Source organism: Acinonyx jubatus, chromosome A2 (genome assembly GCF_027475565.1).
Source record: "Acinonyx jubatus isolate Ajub_Pintada_27869175 chromosome A2, VMU_Ajub_asm_v1.0, whole genome shotgun sequence".
NCBI lineage: Eukaryota > Metazoa > Chordata > Mammalia > Carnivora > Felidae > Acinonyx > Acinonyx jubatus.
In genome coordinates, this window is record NC_069383.1 from 145,156,235 (window position 1) to 145,175,445 (window position 19,211).

Here is a 19,211-nt window from a genome sequence, read left to right on the forward strand (position 1 = left end):
CCAGCCCAAACCCATTGCCACCTGTACTCACGTGGAGCTTCCTAGTGAGAATTTCCTCCCTCTCAGTTTTTCTACAACTTCCCATCCCATCTCAGGCCACACCTCCTCAGGAAGCCCTCCCTGATTGCCTCAGCCCACAGAACACGCTTATACTCTCTTCAGGGGCCCAAAGGACCATGGTCAGTACACCTTGGTAGGCAACCATACATTGGTCACTGCTGTGTCACCCAACTGGAGGGTGGGCTTGAACAGCAGGAATGGTGGGGGGTGGCGGTGGGGGTGCTGCTTTTCCAGCAGCCCTGCCGATCGATGAGTCCTAGAAGAACCCTTAGGGAGATAACTAAGAAACAATAACACACATGAGAGCCACCACCCCGGAGATGGTGACCATCGACCAGCTGTACACAGTCTCACCTTCACACCCTCTTCCCCAGCCTACCTCCCTCTGACCTGAAATTCCAGACCGTCCCCAGAACAGGGTCCAGGATGTTGAGTTTCCACTCTCCAGGAGCAGGGGCCAAGAGGGGGTCCCAGTGATAGACCCCTACACAGGAAGCTGTTTGTTGTAATTAGGCTCTGAGTGCCTCTGATTTCCCCTTGGCCCCAAGGAACTCACTGAACACTGAACACTGACTGAATGATCTCTTGGCAGACTGGGGATGGCCTCATCATCATGGTTCCATGACCCACCAAGTGCCCCCACCTCCCTTCTCCAGGGAGCCTGAGTTTATTGAGTCTGGGGACCAGACAACCATTCTGACCCACCCCTAGAAAGTTCTATGAACAGGGCAGGAGGCCTGGGTTCTGCTGCTGACTCACTAGGCAAATCTCTTCCCTTGCTAGGCCTCAGTTTTTCCATCTGCACAGTGGAGTCCACAAGACTTGCTGAGGCCTGCACCAGAACCACCTATACAGAATGGTCTGAGGGACACCAGGACTGTTGCCCTGCCCCAGATGCCCCCATTCCTGGCAAAAGCTTTGCCCCTGCCACACCTCTGGGAGGGAATATGTAAGAAATCCCAGACAGGTCGGGGTGCTTGGTGCTCAGTCGATTAAGCAGTTAAGCATCTGACTCCTGATCTCATGGTTCGAGAGTTCGAGCTCCATGTCGGGATCTGCACTGACCATGCAGAGCCTACTTTGTATTCTCTCTTTCTCTACCCCTCCCCTGCACGTGTGCTCTCTCTCTCAAAATAAGTAAATAAGAAAGAAAGAAAGAAAGAAAGAAAGAAAGAAAGAAAGAAAGAAAGAAAGAAGAGAAAGGAAGGCAGGAAGGAGGGAGGGAGGGAGAGAAAGAGAGAAAGGAAGGAAGGAAGGAAAGAAGGAAGGAAGGAAGGAGGAAATAAAAGAAAGGAAGGAAGGAAAGAAAGAAAGAAAGAAAGAAAGAAAGAAAGAAAGAAAGAAAGAAAGAAAGAAAAAGAAAAGAGAAAAGAAAAGAAAAGAAAAGAAAAGAAAAGAAAAGAAAAGAAAAGAAAAGAAAAGAAAAGAAAAGAAAAGTAAAGAAATTCCAGACAGGTCAGTAAGGATACTTTGTTCAAGGGAGGAAATTCCTCACTAGAGAGATGGGGCGGCCATCAGTGGCCAGGATGGCTAGGGAGCCTTCAAACAGCTGGGGCAGCAGCTGGAGCTGACCACCTCCTTGACAATCTGCTCCCACTCTCCAGGTGGGCAAACCGAGGTGGCAAGAAGGGAAGGCCTCACCCAAGGTTACAGCCAAGTATGAGGAGAAACTGGGGCTGTCCCATAGGGTGTAGGGAACCTCTAGAATGTGAGCCACAGGACAAAAACCAGTCGCCATGGGAATCCCCATCCCTTTCCAGGAGCAGTTGGGGCATTGGCGAGCCACGCCTCCTGCTCTCTTGTCCCTCCATTCCACTCTCTGGTGGTGGGATACCAGACAGCCAGAAACTACAGCTCCTAGGATTTCAGTTTCCTGACCTGAATTGAACTACTGGATCACCAGAGACCCCTCAGGCCATTCTCTGGGAGTATGCACTCTCCTTGATGCAGAGGGGTGTCCCTTAGTACTCCTGACAGGCCACTCAAGAACCTGGCACTGATGGGGTTCCTGCCCAGATCCCCTGTACCCTGAGGGTCCCCTGGAAAATGTCCTCTCCGGCTCCAAGCTGTGACCTTCCAAGCTGTGACAGGAAGACATTCAGGTCTCCAAGTGGTCTAACAGAGATGGCCCTGAGAATATGACCCAAGACGACCCCTTCTCTCTTCTCTTTCCAACCTCACTGTCTACCCTGACCCAGCTCTGGTGACATCCTGGTCTCAGATCTCTTTCCAAGCAGAAATAAACTTACTCTCGGTAGGCCCTGAGGGCAGGAATGACTGTTCCCATTTTACGGGTGAGAAGACTGAGGCCCTGAAGGAGGTCTTGTCATGAGCACGTGCACTGCTGATTAGGCAGAGCTGGCTTGGCAGCTGGACCCTCTGCCCTTGCCCAGGGCCCTCCCTGGGACCCTTCCTGATTCCACAGCCCCTCTTGGCTGGCCCTCAGAGCAGGCAGCTGGGCCTGGGGATGGGCAGAGGGGACCTTGGGAAGGGCGCCTGGACTGGGGAGCAGGTGTGGGACGGGGGGCAGCAGGTGCAGGATAATGGGGCCACTGGGAGAGGCCCAGGGAGCAGGTGTTGCCATGGAGGGGGTGAAGTTGCCATTGTACGTCCAGTTCTGGTAGGCCCAGAACAGGAGGGGGAATCCCTATGAGCCCCTGGGCCACCCTGGCTTATGCTCAGAGGTCATCCAGATGCCTGGGCTCAGGCACACAGCCAAGCCCCTCCCCTGGGTTTCAGCAACCCTCCAGGTTGCCATGACAACCAGCACTTTCATCCCTATCCCTTTGTCTGGTCACGGTCCAGCTTTTGTGACCAGCCATAATTAGCAGGGGTGGGGAGAGCCTTGCCTCAGGATGCACTCAGCTGGGGTGAAGCCGTGAACCCAAGGCAGAGGGGGCTGGAGGGCAGGTTAAAGAACACCAGATACCAGAAACCCTGGGCTTTTCTGGCCACCAGCCCCTGCAGCCTCCTCTCCTGGCTGCTGACCACACCCTCAGAGCTGGATCTACAGGCCTGGAGGTGACCTGGGCCCCAGGCACTCCTGTCCCCTCTCTGCCCGGAGCTGTGGACCACCCGTCTCCCCTGTGCACTGTGAGAAGAGGCAAAGAGTACAGGCCAAATCTCACTTTGTGAACTCCCCTGTATGACTTGGGAAACTAAGGCACAGAGCAAACCTGGGCCTTGGCCTAGATCAGGCCACAATAAGCAAGACCTCCTGGGGATGCAGGACCCCAAGGCAGGCCCCTAAACCAAATAAAATTGAACCCCAGAGGTTAGGTAGTCCCTCCTCTGACATACCCCATAGAGAGGAACTTAGTCACCAGGATTTGGCAGGGGTGGGAGCAGGCTCTGGTGGCCCAGGTCCCACCTGCTATGTGACTTTGGGCACATCCCTTCTTTTCTTTGAGCCCCCAGTCTGTAAAAACAAGCGAGGTCTACGAACCTTCAGCAAACCCTCCCTCCTGAAGCCAGGGTGAAAATGAACAAGGCCCCCTCAGCACAAAGCCGGCTCCTCGCCAGCCCCACACACACCCCACATACCCTGCTCCCCCAGAATCACCCCCGGCCTACCCAGGACTTGGCATCCCTTCATCCACCCTCACTGCTCTGGACCTTTGCACCCTTAGTTCCTCCTCAGTGGTGCTCTTGCCCCTCAGACAGGAATCCAGAGCTCCTGGGTCACCAAGAGCTGGTGAGCACGATCACTGCGGTCTGACAAGCTCTGACTTTCAACCAGGAACCAACCCTGGAACAGAAGCAGAGAGCCTGGGGGCAGGAGCCGGCTGTGGACACAGCTCCTGGAATGAGACAGCACAGAAGGAGGGTCACAGGATGGCTTTAGGGACTAGGCTACAGCACCACTTGTCCTTCTGTCCCGGGCTGGCTTTTCTGATTCTTCAGGGGAGTCAGGGATTCCTGCCCCAGGCTCCCCACACCGCAGTCTCATGGCAGGAGTCTGGTGATGATCCACACAACTGCGCCTATTAGGAATGAGCTTCTGCTGGGACTGCCCCCTCTGTGGGACCCCGGGCTGTGCAGGCGCCTCAGGCTGAGGAGAGACCCCCTCCACCAGGACAGCCCCAAAGACACGACAGGGTCTAGTGATGTGCCCCAGAGATGCCTATTGGCAGACAGGGTAGGTCTGCGTCCCTCCTTCTCAGCCACCACCCATCCCCCTGAGAGACTTGAGGAGAAGGGGGCAGGAGAGGAGGCACCAAGGCTGCTCCTACAGCTGGAGTGAACACTGAGCGGAGAACCAATTCACACCAGCAGGGCAGGCTCATAACTCAGCACCACTTGGTCATCTCGTGAAAGTGTTACTCCCTCTTCCCCATGAACATCGTCCTCTGGGATTAGCCCTGTGTCTGTGTTGGATGTGAGAGGGACACAGTAGAGCCTGCTACCTGAGGCCAACAGGTGAGTTCTGGGGCCTAGGCTGAGGCTACATCACTGGGCAGCCCACACCAGGAGGAGGACAGTGTCCACCCATGTAGTTATTAACGGTTATCAGTTAGTGACCCATTATTGAGGAATTGGTGTGTGTCGTAAGGTTTATGCACATCAGGCCATGAATCCTCACACCAGCCCTAGAAGGTGCTGACTAGTATTGTTTCCCTTTTACAGGGATACTGAAGCTCAGAGATGTTAAGCTGTCTTGGGAAAGGGGATCAGCAGACCCACCAGAGGGGTGGGAAAGAGTCAGAGGCAAAGCTGAGGCCACTACTGGGTAGAAGACACCGCAAATCTCCAGGTTTGGGGGCTCAGGGTGAAACATTTTTTATAATGGCTGGAGCCAGGGGACTGGGTGCCCAGGTGGCAGGGAGCTCCCTGTCATAAGTGGCATGCAGGAAGAAGCCGGATGGGGCACTTGTCATCCTGCATCAGAATGGAAATGGAGTAGCTGTCCAGAGGATATAATATCCTAAGGGGTCAATCCCAGCCCCACCCCAGCCCTGGAGGGTGCAGAGAAGGCAGCATCTCCCAAGTAGGGATTAAAGGGGGGAGGGGCGCCTGGGTGGCTCAGTTGGTTAAGCTTCGACTTAGGCTCAGGTCATGATCTCTCGCGGTTCATGGTTTCCAGCCCCGCATCAGGCTGTCTGCTGTCAGCACAGGACCTGCTTCTTATCTTCTGTCCCTCTCTCTCTCTGCCTCTCCCCCTCTCAAAAATAAATAAACATTTAAAAAAATGTTTATATACTTTAAAAAAAAAAATTAAGGACAGAAGGAGACACCCTGTCCAGAATTATCCTCCTTGCTCCTCCCTAGAGGTGGCTTCCACATTCTTAGTGAGAAATTTCAGAGGGACGGGGCACAGATGGGGACACAAGGCCGGGAGTGAATACCCCCAATTTTGCATCCTAGGCACTTCACTTGCCTCACCCTAGTCCCAACCCTGTGGGGTCTCAGAACCCAAGCCCACTCCCAAAGCCCCTCCTCAGGGGGTCCAGGCTCTTCTTTCCCCACCCCTACAGCCAACCAGTGCACCACGACCAACCCTTTCCATCCCCAAACATCCCTCAAGTCCAGCCACTCCTCCCTGGCCTCCCAGCCACCAGCTAAGAGTTACCAGTTCCTTTCCTACCCCAGAGCCCTGCTCAGACCCTTCCATGCCCCCCCCAGATCTGGCCCCTCACTCTCTACACTCCCTCCCACCAAAAGGAGGCCCTTTTAGCTTCTGGCACACCCCAGGTACCTGACCCCCGCCTCTCCTGGATCATATTCATTGCAGCTCAGACATCTTTCCTCCTGGGTTGGGAGTAAGCACACCTGTGCTCCACTAGCCGTCACAAAACCATGTGGCCAGGGCGATTAGTATGTCTGCCTCCTCAGAGAGACCAAAGGTGCCGTGGGGCAGGGTCCAATCTAGCCCACCCAGCCTTGTGTCTCTAGCCCTGGCTCTGCTGGCTGGCACAGAGGAGATACCTAGTGAGCGACAAACGGATGAGTGAAGGGGATGTGACCAATGATGAAGTTTTGGGGTGATCGGGGATTCATGGGGTTTGGAATTCTTGAAAACGCCCTTGGTGCAAAAAGGTAATTTTATTAAAGCATGAGGACAGGACAGGGAGAGCTGCACTGGGGTCATGATGGGTAACTCATCATTATACCCTCAGTTTGGGAGGGGTCAGTCAGGGATAGAGTAAGTCTCCAAGGAATTTTGGAAGCAAGGTTTCTGGGACTTTGAGGGGCTAGCTGTTGCTAGGGAAACACCATTTATTACTGTTTAATAAAACCTCAGTCATGAGACCCTTCAGATGTATACTGGGGGCCATAAGCTTAGAGTATGATTGCCAGCATATATCTTGGGGCAGTTGAGATACAGTAGACTTACAGGATCCTCGAGGTTGGGATAACGTTAAGCTAAGATTCTCTTTTGCCCCCAGCAAAGTGTCATCCTTGAGGCAGCTGAGCTCCTAGAGGGAGGTCACTCTGCTGGTTTCAGGAACCTGTCAATGGGCTGTAGGCATAAGGGAATTTAATTTTTCATTTGCCTTAGTTTCCCACATCACCATGGCAAACACCTAAACCCATTTCCTTTGCTCTTGGGTAGCCAGGAGTGTCCGAGGAATATCACACATATTCCCCCCGGTGGAGGGGGCCAGGGTGGGGGGCAGCGTGCTGTCAGCCTGTATTTGCCCTCAGCTTGCCCCATGCTCCCTCATCAACCAAGGCTGGGAGGGCTGTCCTACACAGGTGAGTCCTGAAGCTGCGGCAGGAAGTGGGTTTGGGGAGACGTCTGGGGCAGGAGACTGATGAGGCCAGCAGGTCCCCTGCAGAGACCCCAGACTTGTGTGGCCCCACTCCTGCCTTGAACCACAAAGAGAGGGTCTCAGAGCCACGCACCTGCAGCAGAAAGGAACAGGAGTTAGAGACTCGAGCCAAATGGAGGGGGTGATTTAGGTGGATTCCTATAGGTCTCACCACCGCCTCGGAGTCACACATTCCCCTTTAGCAAAGCCATTTGCCAGTCTTCCTGGGGACCACCATGGGTGTGAGGGAATCCAAAGGACAAGCCACGATGCACCTGCACCCGCCACTCTCAGCCAGGGGGGAGGATGCCTGTTGGTGGCCTTGTACTCCCCCCTCCCCTGGCTCCCCCAGCCTCGCACCATCCCTGCAGAGAGTGCAGGTTTCCCTGGGCCCTGCTGACCTGGAACCTCTGGCTATACAGCTCTCTGTGGGTGGTCCAGGCCTGCTTGGCTCCAGACCCCTCCCCGACCTCCCTGGCGGGCTTCCAGGCCTCAGAGGAAGCCACCGCCTTTGCCACCACAGTTACCACCGCCGCCACCGCTGCTGCAGCAAAAATGCAATTACAGCAAACAGCCATCGCCTCACTTGAGCCTCGCCATCCACACCTGGAACTAATTAACTTAATTAGGCCTTAATGAGCTACACTGGTCGGAAGGCCTATTTTTACTTAATTATCCCCTAATGTGCTTGGCATGGAGGAGCGAGGGACCTGGAGGACGGCTTTGGTGGTAGCAGCCACCTCCTCTCCCTGCAGAAGGGATACCCAGGAGTGATGCCCATCTGCCATGAGTGGGCCCCAAGGAACTGAGAGTCTGGACAGGGGAGTGAGGCAGGGGCCATGGGCCACATGTGTAGGGACAGTGCCCCTCCCCCAGCCCCATCATTCTGGCTGTCCTGCCTCTGCTGAGGCTGAAGGGAATTACTCCTCCAACTGCCTCCAGTGGGGAGGCCGATGCCCAGAGACGTCAGTGGCTTACTTGAGGACACACAGCTAACTCGTGGTGATAGAGGGGAGTAGTCCCAGACACTCTGAAGGAGCATTTTAAGCCATGGTGGGGTCCTGTAAGGGTGGGCTCTAGACCCTCCCACACCAGGCCTGGTAGGGGAGGGCAGAGGATCACCTGGACAGCTGGCCTCAAGGGTTTCCAAGGCAACACCATCCAGCCCATTTGGACCTTGGCTCAGAAAAGCCAACTTTGTGGGATCGGCTTACTTCTGCAGCCTTGGGGTGAGCTGAGGTGGTCTTGGCTCACCCGGCAGATATGAAGGAGGCATTGAAAGCAGGGTCCTTCCCAGCTGGCCCCTGCTTTGGTCCTTCTGGGGGCTTCCAGATGGTTGGCTCATTTGAATCTCTGGGCTCCTGGGGCTGGATGGGAACCTTGGTTCTTGTGTCTCTGCTAAAGATGAGTCAGCTCCCTTTGTCTCTGGAACTCCAGACTTAAACCTGACAACTATCTCCTTGGTGCCTCCAGCCCTATCCAGCACTCGATCTACCTCTCACTAACCAGTTCTTCCCACTATTCCCCTCTTCGGAAAATGGCCACGCCATTGGATCATGTGCTCAAGCCAGGAACCGAAGAGCTGCCCTGACAACCTTGGCACCTCACAGCCAACCATCAGGAGTCCTGTTGGCTCTGCTTCCAAACCACATCCCAGGTGCCATCTTCCTGCCCCCTCCCAGCAAACACCCCAGTCCCGGCCGTCATCCTCTACCATCTGGACAGCCGTGCCCTGGTCTTCCAGCCTTCACACTGCTGCCACGGTGATTTTTAAAAATCAGTTCCCAGTTTAAACCTTTTAACGACTTCCCATCACGCACAGAATAAGTCCATGGGCCTCAGCCTGAGCTGTAGGGGCCTGCCTGCCTCCTTGATCTCATCCACCACCTTTCTTCTCTTTTCCTTGCCCCAGTTATGTGAATTGTTCTTCAGTGCCTCAGGGACTTTGCACTTGCTGCTCATCTGCCTAGAATGCTCTTCCCCAAATCTCTGGATCCCTAAGATCTTGGCTTAAATGTCACCGTAGCCTTCCCTGGCCCTATAGCCTAACGTGTCCCCCAGCCCTAGCGCCACACTCTGAGCAGTAGGATCTTCTGCATCACACTTGCATGATACTGTTCCTGTCTCTCACAACTGAAGTATAGGCTCCAGAGGGCAGGGATTGCATCTGTCTTGGTCCCTACTGAATTCCCAGCCTAGAACACCATATGCCTAACACGTGAAGGGGACTTTTTGTTGAATGGATGTTAAGAGAATTCCTTGACCCTCCCACAAACAGCCAGAGTCCCCAGCCCCTTCCTCCAGCTCCCCAGAGCCTACCTGAATACCTCATGCCTGAGGATGGCATCCCCTCACCTACTCTGGCCTCCCAGCCTCTACTCACACTGGTACCCAAAGTATATCTTCTGTGGACTGAAAGCCTTGCCTCCCCCAGGCCTGGCAGGTGCTGCTCTTCCTGACCAGAAGGAGAGGGTCAGATCTCTACTCAGTGTGGCCCTTAGTCTTGGCTCTTCCTGGCACTTATCTTTGCCTACCCTTTGGAGGACACTCCTTAGGCCTGAGTCTGTCTGAACTCTGAGGTCATAATCCCCTGGAGGTAGTTACCCTCACCTCTGTCTGCCCATCCCTTCCCATCCCTGCCCCAGTAGCCAGGCCCAAGGTGTTTGGTCCATAGTCAGCAATTAGCAAACAAGTCAGCCCCACTCTGACCACACTGCTGTAGACCTAGGGAGGAGGTCAGATAAGAGCAGAATCCAGCCATCTGGGGGTATCACCTATAAGATGGGGCACCACTGATTGGGAGAGTCTAAGATGGCCCCCAGAGCCCAGGGATTCCCCAGTTCAGAAGGGCAGGAAGCCCAGCCTGGAACAGGCAGAATTGCCAGTCAGAGCTGTCTCCCCAGGGCCCCGACCACTAGGCAGGGCCCAGGTGGGACATAAAGGGGAGGGACAGCTATGATGACATAATTTAGAAGGAGGTTAAACAGATGTCAAGGTGGGTCCCCCCTTCCCGGGGGGGGGGGGGGTTCTGGACAGTCCCAGGATGTGTGAGACCATGGGTCATAGACTCTTTCCTTTCACACAGGGAAACTGATGCCTGGGGGAGAGGATAGCCCAGGTGACTGAGCCAGGCAGGGAGTAGGATTGCTGAGGCCTGATTTAGGTTCCTCTTGGTGGCCCCAGAGCCTCAGTTTCCCTACTGGCACAAGTGGTGGCACTGCCTCCCATCTTCCCTCACTTCCCTGCTCCCACTGCCCAGGAAAGCTGGGAAGCTCACTAAGGGGGAGGGAAAGCCATGGATGGTCTCCCTGCCTCCCAGCCTTGTGCAAGGGAGGGGAGGCTGAGGGAGCAGCAGTCTGGGGACCCCTATGATTCTCTGCCCCCTCTCAGAAAAAGGAGCCTATGGAGCAGGAGACCTCCCTGAGGCTGAGGGTGATCTGCCTGGGCTTGAGAAGTCTCCAGCCATGCTGGGCTGCCTCTTAGGGTCAGCGCTGCCATGATTGGCTCTACCACCTCGCTTGCTCTGAGCCTCAGTTTCCCTACTAGTCCAATGAGGATAATAGTAGTCATTCCAGTTCTTCCAGTCTGTGGCCTCATAGGGCCACCATGAGCAGCCACCAGGCCAGTGGATATGAGACGGTGGCTCCTGTGAGCAGCAAAGCCCTGAAGAGAGAAGACACATCCTGCTAAGGGTGGCATCTTAGGGGCAGAGGGGCCTGGAGTGCTCAGGCTCCCAGTCTCAGTCACCCCAGCCAAGCCAGAGCCCCTGCCCTGCCCTGGGGTCCTGGGGGTGACAGCATCTGTAAGCGATGGGAGAGGCAGGGTTGGCCAGGGACACCCTCAGCCCTGGCAACTGCCATTCTGCCCCCCCACCCCCACTGACTCTCCGGTCCTATGCTGTCTGTGGCTGCCTACAGTCACCCCACACACACAGTGGCTGCTGCCTGCTTGCCTCCCAAGCAGAGGCAGCTGCTCCGGCCTCCATGCTGGAACCAAAATTGAATGAGTTTTTCCACAATGTCGCCTCCCGCTGACGGCTCCTAATTGCATGTTGAAGCCATGTGATGGAGCCCAACTTACACTAATTATGTCATTACCCTAATTAAGTAAATAGTGTATGTGCTAATTGGCAGAAATCTCTTTGGGGGATGGGCAGGGGGAGAGGAGGCCGGTATACCCTGGGCTTTCACATGGGTGGGCTGGGGGTAACAGAGGTAGGGGATGCCTTTCTTCCCTTGGTTCTACAGGTCCTGCAATCACCCAAGGGTTTGGGGAGCACCCTTAGCCTCCACCCCGGACAGGCTTGCCCGTGCTCCAGGGGAAGAAGCACAAGGTGCTAAATAGGTGGTCGGAGACCCAAGCCGGAGGCCTGCTGTTGCCCTAACAGGCTTAGCCTTAAACAAGCCTTTTCCCTCTCTTGGGTAGATCCCCTTGCCCAACCCCACCACCACCTCAGCCAGCCCAGAGCCTGTGGACTCTCAGACGGTGGGCACAGGGGCATCAGAGAGAATCAATATCCTGGCAGGACTAACCATGCCACTGCCATCCATCTATGGGGCATCAGTTATATGCCTGGCCTGGGGCAGCAGGAAGGAGAGAGGCTGATGACAGAGCAAAGCCCTAGGCCCTGATACAGCACCAGTGTGAACCAGTAAAGGAACAAACAGGGCTGGCATTCCCCAGAAGTCATGTGATGTGGGAAGATCTAAGGAAGTCTGGAGGGCTTCATGGAGGAAGAGGAATTCACCTATAAAGGAGAGGAAATCAGGGCTTCAGAGCTCAGATCATCTTTCACCATGTGATTCCCCCCCCCAATTTATAAGTGTATTATTATGACATTCATTTCATTTCATTTTATTGTACTTGATACAAGAGGTTTTAGTTGTTGTTGTGGTTTTTTTTTTTTTTTTTTAAGTAAGCTCTACACCCAACATGAGGCTTGAACTCATGACCCCGAGATCAAGAGTCACATGCTCCACCAACTGAGCCAGCCAGGTGTCCCTCACCATGTGATTTTTTTTTAAGTTTACTTATTTATTTTGAGAGAGAGAGAAAGAGAGAAAGAACAAGAGAACAAGTGGAGGAGGGGCAGAGAAGGAGGGAGAGAGCCAATCCCAAGTGGGCTCCATGAGTATAGAACCTGACGCAGGGCTCGAACTCATGAACCAAACCTTAAGATCATGACCTGAGCCGAAATCAACTGTCAGATGCTTAACTGACTGAGCCACCCAGGCGCCCCTCACCATGTGATTTTTATTTTTTTTTTAATTTTTTTTTCAACGTTTATTTATTTTTGGGACAGAGAGAGACAGAGCATGAATGGGGGAGGGGCAGAGAGAGAGGGAGACACAGAATCGGAAACAGGCTCCAGGCTCTGAGCCATCAGCCCAGAGCCCGACGCGGGGCTCGAACTCACGGATCGCGAGATCGTGACCTGGCTGAAGTCGGACGCTTAACCGACTGCGCCACCCAGGCGCCCCACCATGTGATTTTTAAATGCCACACTTAACCGTAACCTTCAGATGGGCATTAGGAGGGATAAGAGAGAAGTCATCTGAAGGACAGCTCCACATGGAACTCCAACCCATGTGAAGGCACTGGGGGACAGAAGGAATGCCAGCCCTGTGTCAGAGACCATCGCATGACCAGGGCCCCCATTCTGCCCTATCTAAGCCAATTAGCATGGATCAGCTATCAAGTGGGGGCCCCTATCCCTGCCCTGTCCCTCATGGGGCCGTGGAGAGGGTCCAAAGGCAAGAATTCAAAGCCGTGGCACTGGGCCTGGGGCTAGGGCCTCCAGCAGCTGAGGCTTCTCAAGCCCATCTCCTGAGTGTGCCCAGCTGCCACAGCGTGGGCATCCCTGCTCTCCCAGCTTTACCCCACCCGCCTCCTGCCAGCTCCACAGACATATGCTGCAGCTCCACACCCAGCAGACACCACAGGCTTGCTCTGGTGGGCAATGGCTCCCTGCTTCTCAGGCCGAAGGAGCAGAAAATGAGTGGTGCCTAGCCCTGGACCAGCCAGACTCTCAGGTGGCCTTGGCCAAGGGCCTCCAGTTCTCCAGGCCTCAAGCTCCTAGTAGGTGATGTCCGCTCATTCCTTGCCTGTTCCAGACCTTCATTCACTCCACACAATGTGGCCTGGGCTTCCTCACACTGGCTCCAGGAGCCAGAAATAGATAGGAAACCATCCTTTCAGCCATCATGCCTGTAACTTTACTCTCAAATGGTCAAGAAAAAAATTATGATCTCTTTCTCTCTCTTTCTTATACACACACACACACACAGAGAGAGAGAGAGAGAGAGAGAGAGAGAGAGGGCAAATACATACAGAAAGCAAGTGAAGCAAAATATTAACAATAGTTGCATATGGCCAAAAAGGGTATATGCGTCTTAGACTATTCTTATTTTGACAACTTTTCTGTAAGTTTGAAATTATTTCTAAATAAAAAGTGGAAGGAGGGAACAAAGGATGGAAGGAAGGGAGGGAGAGAGGAAAAGGGGGGAGGAAGATTCTTTCCTTTCTCTAGATTCCAGGCTACTGGAAGGTGTAGCTAGACCAGTGGCAGCTGGGTTGATGCGGCCCTGCTTGGTGGGGCTAGGTGGGCTTCCCTGAGGCGGTGGTAGGGAGTAGGGCTATGCAGAGACTAAGAGGCATGTAGCTCTCACCCTTTCCGTGCAGGGTGGGATGGCGGGGGGGGGGGGGGGGGGGGGGGGGAGGGGGGGGGCTGAGTGTCTTCCTGTCTTTCAGTCATAGCATCAGGCCAGCCCACGGCTCCCTCCCCTTCTCCTGCTCTCCAGAGAATGAAAGTGCTCTGGAATTTCTATAAGGAGTCTCCAGTGGGACAAGAAGAGGAACTTCTTTTGGTCAGAAGGCTTAGGAGGGTATTCTGTGCCTCTGGGCATGAAAGGAGACTGGGCCAGCCCAGGGCACCGTACCCAGGACCAGAGAGGGATGGGACAGCTCTGGTTAAGGCCAGCCGGCCTTCCCTGCCCCGCTGCAGCACTATCACAGACTTGTGCCTGAGCAGCCCATACTAGCCTCCCTGGTGCCCTTGCCTGTCACAGCAGTGCTTAGAAGGGAAGTGGCTCATTATCCTCTCCCGTCCCTGGCAGAACTGTGGGGTGTGCAGAGGGAGGCCTTTGCTGCTGATGGGCCTGTTGAGGGGCAGAGCTCTGGACCTGCCCGGCCTCATCCCCGAAATGTCCCCAGCTCCCCACACCCTTCATCCCCATCCCTCCCCTTCCCCCACGGTGCCCACCACCCCTCCACCTCCCCTGCATCCCCAAATCCCAAATGCTTTTTCCTAAAAGGGGACTTGCCCCACCCGGCTCTCGGGTCAAGCTTCAGACCCCATCAACCATCCCCTCCCGCAAAGAGACAGCAACGCAGTCATCCTGATATGTGGTCAGTCCCTGCAGCCGCTGTGTTCCGAACTCTCTCAGAAGGAAGGGGCCCTGCCCACTCTCATAGCCCATCCCCTCTTCCCTTGACCTCAGGCTGCCACTTCAGAGCCTGGACCGCCCCAGAGTGGACCTGCCCTCCATTCAGGAGACTCTGTCCAGGACGCTCAGGACTGCGGCACCCAGAGGTCAGCAGGGGCTGATTCCTCCACTCGGACACCTTTGTTCTTCTCCCGCCTTTGTCCCCAGGCCCCGTCCTCCCAACCAGCCCACCCACCAGCCCAGCCCCTTAGCCCTCGCCTGTCAGCCCACCTCTCCCTCCCATTCCTCTTCGTGGCCTTTGCCCACCCAAGTGCCAGAGCAGGCAGAGGACGGGTGGGGCCCCCTGCCCACCCCACCCGGCCCAGCCCCCAGCCCGCAGCCGCCCGCAGTCCTGCCTGTCACCCGGCTCCCTCTCTGGCTCACGCCCCTCACTGCGCGGCCCCTCGAACAATCTCTCCCCTTCGGGTCCCCTCCCCACTTCCTCTCCCCTCCGCGCCGGCCCTACAGTCCCGGGAGTCAGGCGCGATCTCCCTGCGTTCTCCTCCCTCCCGACTCCTCCCTCACCCTCTCCCTTCTCTCTTCCCCTCCAGCCTCCGCTCCTTCCCGCTCACTCACCCTCTCCCTCTCCCGCTGCCCCCCTCTCTCTCCCCCACCTCTTTGTTTCAGCGGAGAACTGGCTCCTCGGGACAGTTCCCACACTGCAGTGCCTCTGGTGCGGAGACAGCGCCACCGCCACCGAGGTGAGCGGGGAGCCGGGACGCCGGGCGCGGCAGCCAGAGCTTTGGGGGGCGGGCAGGTGGGGACACCGGCAGTCCGGTGCGGCGCCTCCCGGCCAGGGGCAGCGGGCACAGCAGTTGGAGTGCCTGATGCCCTGGCGGTCAGCAGGACCCGAGGGCAGAGGGGCAGCCAGTTGGCTGCCAGGGGCAAAGCTGCTCGGGAGCTGGCAGGCTCTTTCCCTGACCTGGTGCCTGGCTTCTGCCGGTGGCCTTGGGCTGAGGGGGACCTGCAGGGGGGCCTGATTGGGTGGGCGGGGGCTGGTCTGCCCGGAGTAGCCACTCCTGAAGGTTCGAGTGTATGCCCAGTCCTGGAGTCCAGGGCTCTGAACCCTGCCTCTGGCAGGGCTGTGGCTGTGAGGTTGCCCACAGGGCTGTGACCCTTGAAGTGTCTGTCCCTGCTGGGGTTTTGGTTGCTGGTCAGGGATGTGCTGGGCTGCTCCCACTGCCCAGGTGGGGGGTGTGGGCAGAGAAGGAGAGATCTGCCCCCTGCCATAGTCTGGCTGTTTTCACCCCATGCTCCTGACCACCAGACCCACAGAGGTACATGCGGGGAGGGGCACTTCTCCCTCTGCTAGGGGTCTCTGACCAACTCCCTCAAAATAGGAACCCCAGGATGGCTTCACCCACGGTAGCGAGCAGTAGGGATTCAGGCCAGAGCCCAGAGATGTTCCTGCGGTCAGCTTCCTGAACTGGACAGGGAGGAAAGTGGGGGGCAGGGGGAGGAAGAGAATAGGTGGAGACAGAGCCCTGGCTCTTTCGTGAGACTACAAGTGCAATTACTGGAGATGACCCAGGGCTACCAGGAGATCCAGAGACCCTGAAGCTGGGCAGGTGGGTGGGAGTGGATGGAGGGGGCAGAAGCCACTGCCGGGGCCCCGCCCCCTTCTCAGCTGGAGCTAGGGATGGAAAGGCAGAGCTACACGGGGACAGAGTGTGTTGCTCACACTTCTCCAGAGAGGCCAGCAGGGTGGCTCTGCTGGCTGCCAGAGGAGAGACAGGAAAGGCTGGGAGTATGCAGGGGCCAGGGGGTGGATCTTTGCAGTGGGATGCATCCTGGGGGTCCAGCCTCTGGCTATTTGGCCAGGGCAGAGCCAGGTCCTACAGCTGCCTGAACCCTCAAGGAGTCAGCAGTGGACAAGATTGTGGGGGGTAGTGACCCATAAGGCAGAGCTGCCAGTGGTATTTGTCCCCCTAGGACTGGTCAGATGGGGTACTTGTTTCCAGGAGCTAACTCTCCCTTGCCCTCTTCCCTAGCCAGAGCCTCCTCATCTGAGCAGGCAACAACCCCAGATGGACCAACATGTACAGAGAGGTGGAATCAGAACTATGGCCATCAAGTATCAAGGGCCCAGGTGGTCCTCCATAGCCCAACCCATCCAGCCTCTACAGTCTCAAGGGCAACCCAAGCCAGGGGAAGTAGGAGAACAAAGCCCCAGGACTGGTCCCAGTGATTACCCAGAGGGCAGTCATCCCTGTCTCAGGAAGAAAGGCCACTCTTCCTGGCCTGGACTCAGCTCACCACAGCTCTGTGACCCCACTCTCATGCAGTGGCCTGCCTAAGCCATTGGCTTTACCCTGAGTGGTCTGTCAGTATCCCCCCACCCCTACACACCCCCTGCTCTCCCCTAGCACACCCCAAATTCTCTCACTCAGCTAGGGACTCCTAGCCTGCAGTGAAGCCAGGTCTCCCCCACTGCAATCTGGGCTTCATCATGTCCCTCACACGTGCTCCAGATCCAGAGGAATCAGACTGCCCTCTCCATTTTTTTTCTGAGACACGAGGGGGCTCTCTCCCAGGCTGGGTCAGCTTACTCTAGCCTCAGCTGACCGCCCCACCCCCCGCCACCATACATTGGTTCTGTGACCTCTCAGGACACTGTGCACCCCAGAAGCCATTTAAAACTCAAATACCAGCCCCTGTGAGTGCCAGCCCAGTGCCAGAGGGCCTCAGTCAGTGAGCACCAAGGCCTTACTGAGAGGATGCACCTCTCCCTCACTTGTGGCACCTCCTCCACCTCCCTGCACATCCCCAGGCATCCCCCACCCCTGCAGTAAGGAAGGCCTCAGCATCTGTCATGAAACAGCCTCCCAGCATCGCTCCTTGCCAAAATCACCATGAGGCTTGCCACCACTGTCAATGTGAGGTCCAACCTTTCAGCCAGCCAGGCACACAAGGCCCTTTGCCAATTGGCCTCTGCCAGCCTTTATGGCCTCCTTGCTTGACCAGATCTCCAGTAGGTAACCACACCAAACTGTGTCCTCACCCTAGGGTGGAGCAGAGCATGACTCAGAGGCCCGTTCAGGAAGTGGCTGTGGGTTAAGCTGGACACACACGTGCCCACACGTGTCCCCCCACACACACCCATATGGATATGCATATGAATGCACACGCACACCTGTGTAGAAGCCCATCACCCAACTGCACGTGGTTTTCTACCAAATTGTACCCACAGTGGAATGTGGAATCTGCACCAGGAAAGGACTGACGAATCTGTTTTATGGTTCCCAAGGGTAGTCATGTCACCATCTGCAAGCCCTTGAGAAGCAGCAGGGAAGCAAGAGTGGATCCCTGACTCTGGCTGAGCTCTCTCTGGGTCCCAGGGTCTCTGAGCCCCTGTGAGTGGGCAAGCAGGTCCTGACCAGGCTTTCCTTCTGGTTCTGTGGCAGACTTGCTGTGCAGCCCCAGACAAGCCACCTTCCCTCTCTGTTTCTCCAGCTATAAAACAAAGGGATTTGGGCTAGCTGATACCTAAGGGCTGTCCAGGTGCACTGCCCAGCTGTTTTCAGTTCATGCCAAGTACAGGGAATGAAAGGGCCTATAAAGGTGGCAGCAGTGGGGGAGGGGGGCACCCTACATAGCAAGTGCCTCCAGCTGGGAATGGAAATGAGGTGGGCACAAGGGCAAGAGGAACCTGAGCCAGGACAGACAGAAGCAAAGAACCACAGGATGGGAGCAATTATGACCCATAACTGAAATTTATGGAGCAAATAGTTAAGTCCTATTGAACAGTCACCATACAGCGTTTATCTCGTATTTGCATCTAGATTGAGGCCAAGTAGATCTTTTCTCATCTTGGGGATACCAAATGAGCAAATCTAATGGGCCAGGCCCAATCCAGCCCCTAGCCTCCCAGCCCCCACAAACATAGGTGTAGGGCAAGGGCCAAAGCAGCACAGGAGAGACCTCCGGTGAGACCCCACCCACACCCAGACCCCTCAGCAGGCATGCAAGAGACCTAGTGTACAAAGCAGCACATCCCTATCCCCGGCCACCCACATCTGTGTGCTCACATGCCAACACACACACACACACACACACATGCCGTAGACAAGGCAGACAAGGCCCTGCCCTCCTATCCTGCTCTTGCCTGGAACTTGACACCCAGCACCAACAGTCATGTCCGCATAGGCAAGGATTGACACAGACAGGGCATATCTAGAGGTTACCAGAGGAGCAACAAGGCACAGGCATTGCCACGTGGGGCCAACATTCCCTAGACTATGACATCCCCCCCTCCTCCCCAGTCAGTGGGAACTCCATGCCAATACAGAAAGAAAGGAAACGGTGCCCTGCATCACAGAGGGGTGCAAACTCCCCTCTTCCCTAAGCCTCCCTGGCCTCCAGAGCCTGGCTCACATTGTTGACTTCCCCTTGTCCCCAGGTCATGAACAGTCTGCAAGCTGGGCTGTCCACAGCCCAAGTGGGTAAGGGAGGCTCTTCCCAGGGGGAGAGCATGCCAGCCTTGACCCAGAGCTCCTCACACCCTCAGAGAGGAAGGGATAGCTGGGGTGGACGAGGGGGCCAGCAGGAGCAGCCCCAGGCCTCGCTGTTCTCTATGGCTTTTTATTCCTATGTGATTCTACTGCTCACTCATATAGGGATTGGAGCCGTGGCGCACGGCGGGGGCGGCCAGCGAGGGCTCGGATCCTGAGCAAGGGGGCCCAAAGAGAGGTAGCTGCTAGCCTAGCCAAGGGAACCTTTCCTCTGTTGCTCTCCCTACCCCCACCCCCACTGACCTCTTCCCTGGCCAACTGTAACAGGAGAATGGGCAGGTGGGCTGCTGGATCCCATCAGTACTCTGACCCACTATCTCAGCGCTGGAGACCACCACTGCAAGGCTGGCACTGGAAACTGGACTGTGTCCCAGAGGAGCAGCTAAAGGAACTGGGATGTTCCA

General features: G+C 56.0%; 1 protein-coding gene across 1 annotated transcript; it reads right to left on the reverse strand.

Annotated features, from left to right (window-relative positions):
• Positions 1-3,612: 3,612 nt before the first annotated feature.
• On the reverse strand, positions 3,613-19,105 carry LOC128314996 (rho GTPase-activating protein 17-like). The gene is made up of 7 exons (XM_053220295.1): positions 19,051-19,105; positions 18,905-18,961; positions 15,661-15,722; positions 14,911-15,533; positions 8,067-8,210; positions 7,214-7,424; positions 3,613-6,906 (listed from the first exon to the last, which is right to left on the reverse strand). The coding sequence occupies exons 1-7, from the start codon at positions 19,103-19,105 to the stop codon at positions 6,685-6,687; spliced, it is 1,374 nt and encodes a 457-aa protein (XP_053076270.1). The 3' UTR covers positions 3,613-6,684.
• Between the last annotated feature and the right edge of the window lie 106 nt (positions 19,106-19,211).

Bases quoted from the DNA above. Each gene is read 5' to 3' on its own strand.
- LOC128314996 (XM_053220295.1), bottom strand. From the start codon at position 19,105: ATGGGATCCAGCAGCCCACCTGCCCATTCTCCTGTTACAGTTGGCCAG. The intron at 15,723-18,904 runs GTGAGCAGTAGA...CTCCCTGTCCAG, and splicing joins CGGCTCCAATCCCTATATGA to TTCAGGAAGCTGACCGCAGG. The intron at 15,534-15,660 runs GTGGGTGAAGCC...GGGTGAAAACAG, and splicing joins AATCCCTACTGCTCGCTACC to CCAGACTATGGCAGGGGGCA.